General features: G+C 57.8%; 1 protein-coding gene across 1 annotated transcript; it reads right to left on the reverse strand.

Annotated features, from left to right (window-relative positions):
- Window positions 1-398: 398 nt before the first annotated feature.
- Window positions 399-4267, reverse strand: LOC134509719 (coiled-coil domain-containing protein 81-like). The gene is made up of 6 exons (XM_063322325.1): window positions 3936-4267; window positions 3212-3273; window positions 1459-1612; window positions 1176-1206; window positions 950-1032; window positions 399-568 (listed from the first exon to the last, which is right to left on the reverse strand). Coding segments are annotated over exons 1-6 (411 nt in total). The 5' UTR covers window positions 4015-4267; the 3' UTR covers window positions 399-566.
- Between the last annotated feature and the right edge of the window lie 1237 nt (window positions 4268-5504).

The raw sequence follows: 5504 nt of genomic DNA on the forward strand, positions 1-5504 counted from the left end.
TGCTGGTTGGCGAGAGCCTCCACCACCACGGTGCTGATCACAACGAATCGAAAACTGGAAAGCAAGTGATGACACAGGTTTGAAGAAGGGTGACCCCTACCCTCTGCAGCTCCCCAGCACCAGTCCTCCTGGCTGTCGTGCAAGGCATGGCACCCCTTTCCCTTTGTGGCCATGCAGAGGTTTTATTTGCAATCTCCACCCAACACCAGAAGATGTAGCTTAAAGTCCTCTCCATGTGCAGCTGCTTCTCTCTGATGGGAATGATGCCAGGCTGGGCATGAGAAACACGATCACAATGCCTGGCCACCCCGGGAGAATACAGGTGTAGCCCAAACTCAGCATTAGTTCACCAGAAACCAGTCACTGCAGGACTGATCCCTGACTCAGTGCTGAGTGCTGAGCCCCAACAACATGCGCTCCTGAGCAGGAGCTGGGAAGCCGCCTGCTCAGTCAGTCGAGGGCTGCAGAGGAACCGCACTCACCTTGGGAACATGCGGTCAGGAGCAGCCTGCATCCCCCAAGTGGTGGCCGCTCCACCGGAGACCACTGCACATCGCACCCACAGCCTCTGCAAAGTGGCACAGAGCTGTTAGAAGCTTCCCAAGGCAGTTTTTTCGTGGCTCCCAAACGAAGCGGTCACTGTGTCCTACTTCAAAAGAAAGCCACTTCTCAACAGCCCTCTCCCAAACCTTCCTCCATGAACATTAGCCCTTGCTCTGCTCTGAAGAAGCTGCAGAGCAAACCCTGAGACTGCGCAATATAACACTGCCAGGCTTTTCACAGGGCAAGGACCCAGAACCTCAGAAGAAACTTTCTTTGCCAAGGCAGAAGTCAGTGGCGGTGAGCACGGGGAAAGAAAGGCATGTCACTGCCCTGCCACATCCAGGCTGGCCAACGGCGATTGGCTTCCCAAAGACACTGAGGCGTCCTCAAAAGTGGAGCAACTTACAGTGTGAAGCAGTGCCATGCGGCTGGCCTTGCTCTCCAGCCCTGTGACGTAGTCGTAATAAAACCGCATGCACAGGACACCGTCTTGGCAGGAGAGAACGCCAATGTCTTTGAAGGCGAAGGAGAGGTGCTGCTTGTTCCTCAGTTGGAAAGAGTAGAGGAGTATGGTGTCTCGCATGCAGTCCTCCACCATGTGGCGCGGGAAGGAGGTGGCTTGTGATAGTCACCTGTAGTTCAGCGGCTTGATCTCGACATCCTCTGCAAGGAGGAGAAACATCGTCACTGCCACAGCAGGCTAAATTTCCATGTACGATTCGTAACAAAATGCCACAGAAAAGGTCATTTATCAACACAGCTCTTGGGGAGTGGTTTGTTTTGGGGGCGTTCAAGCCATCCCTCGACCTTTGGAGGCAACTCTTTGTTTCTCCCGGCCCTTTCCAAAGAGCAGAGAGCACACACCTGCCCCTAGACACGGAGTGGGGAAGTGGCATGTGGCCTCTGGCTTCTCACCAGGGATAACCCCTGTGGGGAACGTGAGCTCCTGCAGACACGCCTTGTCCATGTTCAGCTGGAAGACTGGTCTTCGAGCCATAAACACCTCTTCTTCACCCTGGAATCGCTCTTGGACCATAGTGAAGGTCCCGAGTCCTGGGAGCAGGACGCCCTGCCCGGGAAAAAGACCAAAGGCTGGTGAGTGAGGACTTCAGAGAGGGGCAAAGGGAAAGCTGTGGAAAAGGCCCATGTTCTCCGTTTGTTTTCTTCCCCTCCTCAAAACTTTTCACAGAATCACAGAATCTTAGTGGTTGGAAGGGACCTTTGAGATCATCGAGTCCAACCACAGAAAAAAAAAAAAACAAAAAAACACACACACAAAAAAAAAGCACCCACCAACTAAACTCCACACCCACAACCCCACACACAACACCCCACCACAAACCAATAATCTTGGGCACTAGAGCATGCCCTGAAGAGCCATGTCTACACGTTTCTTAAATACCTCTAGGGATGGTGACTCCACCACCTCCCTGGGTAGGTTGTTCCAGTGCCTGACCACTCTTTCAGTAAAGTCATTCTTCCTAATATCTAATCTAAATCTCCCTTGCCGCAGCTTCATACCATTTCCTCTGGTCCTGTCGTTATTCCCTTGGGAGAAGAGGCCAACCCCTGCCTCTCTATAGTTTCCTTTCAGGTAGTTGTAGAGGGCAATGAGGTCTCCCCTCAGCCTCCTCTTCTCCAAACTAAACATGCCCAGTTCCCTCAGCCTCTTTTCACAGGACTTGTTCTCCAGACCCCTCACCAGCTTGGTGGCTCTCCTCTGGACATGCTCCAGCACTTCAATGTCTTTCCTGTAGTGAGGGGCCCAAAACTGAACACAGTACTCAAGGTGAGGCCTCACCAGTGCCGAGTACAGAGGCACGATGACTTCCCTACTCCTGCTGGCCACGCTATTCCTGATACAAGCCAGGATGCCATTGGCCCTCTTGGCCACCTGGGCACACTGCTGGCTCATGTTAAGCCGGCTGTCCACTAACACTCCCAGGTCCTTTTCTGCCGGGCAGCTTTCCAGCCACTCAGCCCCAAGCCTGTAGCGTTGTTCGGGGTTGTTGTGACCAAAATGCAGGGCCCGGATTTAGAATCATAGAATCATAGAATTGTTGAGGTTTGAAGGGACCTTTAAGATCATCGAGTCCAACCTTTAGCCTACCCTGACAAGAGCCACTTCTAAACCATGTCCCTCAGTGCCCCATCTACCCTTTTTTTAAACACATCCAGGGATGGTGAATCCACCACCTCCCTGGGCAGCCTATTCCAATGTTTAATAACCCTTTCAGTGAAAAAATGTCTCCTAATATCTAATCTAAACCTCCCGTGACGTAACTTGAACCCGTTTCCCCTCGTCCTATCACTTGTCACCAGGGAGAAGTTTGCCAACATCCCTTAGCTAGAGAGGATCCCAGGCACTTGCAGCACAGGGAATACCCCTGGGACTGATTCCTATGGATTATCCTTGGCATTACTGGCCCAGCATAATGCCCTGTGTCTCTGCCTGGTCTCTTCACTCTGATCACAGCAAAGGGCAAAGCCCTATCGTCTGCCAGACGCTTTCTCAGGCTAGATCTGGACTTGGTTTCTCCCCTGGTTGACCAAGTAGCAGCTCTTGGCATATGGGGTCTTCTCGGTGTGCTGCCAGGATGCTCAGGGAGGGATTGCTCCCCCGGGCCCGGGCTCTCCAGGGCAAAGGGGGACCAAGACGCCAGCCCACCTTGTCCAGCTTCAGCTGTCCCAGGATGTACGCAGACACAGCATCCCAGATAGTCACAACCTCTGTAAAGCGAGGGAAAGAGGTGTCAGGCTTGGGGACAGCCAGCTCACAGCCTCTCGACATGCTCCTCGCCCAGGGGGTGACAGATGCAGGCATCCACAAACAGACCAGCCAGACACTGCCATCACGGCTGCGGACCTGGGCTGTGCCCCAATTTCAGACTGCCAGCCTTACTCTTCTCCTGGGGCAGGGCTGGAGCAGAAATGGGGACATGGGAAGGACTCACGACCAGGGCTGTGGCCACCTAACCCCCACAAAGGAATGGCACCCCAGAGGCCAGAACATGGTCTGCCAGCCTGGTGGCACAAGAGGACCCCGTGGAGAGGAAGAGAGGTTCTCCCAAAGGAGACCAGTCCAAGGTGAAGGGCTAATTTTTCATCCCAGGGCCAGAACCCTTAGAGGTACCAGCGCCCAGGGAAAGCTGGCTGTGGATGGCTTCCCTCGCAAGGGCACCAAGACATTCCCACGGGAGCCTCAGGGCTCAGGGCAGCCCCAGCATCACAACCCAGGAGTCTGGGATGCCACACTGTGCCTTGAGCCTTCAGGAGGGGCTCTCGCTGCATCCCCCAGCCCTGCCCAGCCACCCCCACAGTCCAGCAGCTCCAGCTTTTGACACCGACAGCCCCAGTGCAACCCCTTGGGAAGCAGCTCCTAAACCTCTTACCCTTGGTGGAGAGACACAGGAGGGAGGGGAACAAGCTGCTCAGCTCCAAGCTGACGGCCACGGTGCAGCAGCCCTCCATGGCGCTTGCCGCTTGCTCTCAGCTCAGAAAAAAGGGCTGCTCTTTGCAGCTCCTCACCCAAACCTCCTCTCTGACGTGCCCCTGCTCTGCCTGTCAGCAAGAGTCCCCCAGCGCAGCCCCGATGCCTCCCGACCCTGCTCCTGGCCGTGGAGCAGCTCCGAAGGGCAGCAGTGGGGAGCCCCTGAGCAGTGCCCAGGCCTCACCAGGAAGTGCCGGCACTGCCACGGCACTGGGGAGACCCTCACCCTCCCCAATAGCCACCCCCAAATCTATGGGAACCCCCCCAATAGGCCCCCGCCCCCCATCTGTGCCCCCCTCCAAATCTGGGGACACCCCCCCCCACCCTTGGTGTGCTCGCTCTGCTCCTCTCCAGGGGACCCAGGCATCTGGGTGCCCCCGCCCCGGGAGCGGGAGGGAATTGAGGAGGGATGGGAGTTGCCTGGGTGCCTGGGGCCCTCCAGGACACCCCCCACCACCACCCTCAAGGTTATGTGTGCCTCAGTTTCCCCTGACTGCGTGCGGGGCAGTCACTCCCCGGACGACCAGGTCCCCGCCAGCCCAACGGGCGCTGTCGCGATGAGGCCGGAAAGCGCGGACGCAAAGCAGCCGTAAAGCGCACAGCGGGGGTGGGGCCGAGGGGTGGGGGCGTGGCTCAGGCCGCCGTTAACTTCTGGGGGCGTGGCCACAGCGGGGAGCACACGGCGGCATTTGGGTGGGAGTGGCACACGGCGGCGGCTCAGCGTCCTCAGGCTGGTGTGCCCCCGGGTCCCCCAGCGTCCCCTCACCCCTCCATGGGCCCCCCCAAGGTCCTCCTCACACCCCACCGGGTACCCTCAGACTCCCGAGCACCCACAGCCCCCTCAGCGGCCCCGGGTCCCCTCAGCCGCCCCACCCCAACGTCTGCTCAGCCTCTCCAGTGTCCTCTCAACACCCCCATGCTCCATTAAACACTCTCTGGGTGCCCTCAGGCCCCCTCGCCCCCGCCAATGTCACCTCAGCCACCCAAAATGTCCCCTAAACAACCCCCAATGTGCTCTTAGCCCCCCATAGTCCCTCACCATTGTCCCCTTAGCCCCCCGTGTCCCCTTTAACTCACTCTGGGGCCCCTCAGTCCCTGCAAGGCCCCAAAATGTCTCCTCAGCTCCCCCATGCCCCTTCAGCACACCCCACTACCCACAACACCCCCAGGCCCCTACGAACGCTCATGCAAACCCCCGTGCAAAGTCCCCTTGCATGACGTCTACCTCCCCCAGCCCCTGAACCCCACCTCAGCCCCCTCCCCACACCCCAATCTTCCACCCCCCACAAGCCCTGTGCCAACGCTCACATACCATCATCCACCCCCTCCCACACCCCCCAAATTCCCCCTCAGATACCACCCCGAAGCCCCCCCAACCGCTATAAGCCCTTGTGCAAGCACTCGTGTGAGCCCCCTCTTCGACCCCCCAACACCCCCAGCTCCCGGTGAACCCTAGTGCAAGGCCTCGTGC

Source organism: Chroicocephalus ridibundus, unplaced genomic scaffold, assembly GCF_963924245.1.
Source record: "Chroicocephalus ridibundus unplaced genomic scaffold, bChrRid1.1 SCAFFOLD_26, whole genome shotgun sequence".
NCBI lineage: Eukaryota > Metazoa > Chordata > Aves > Charadriiformes > Laridae > Chroicocephalus > Chroicocephalus ridibundus.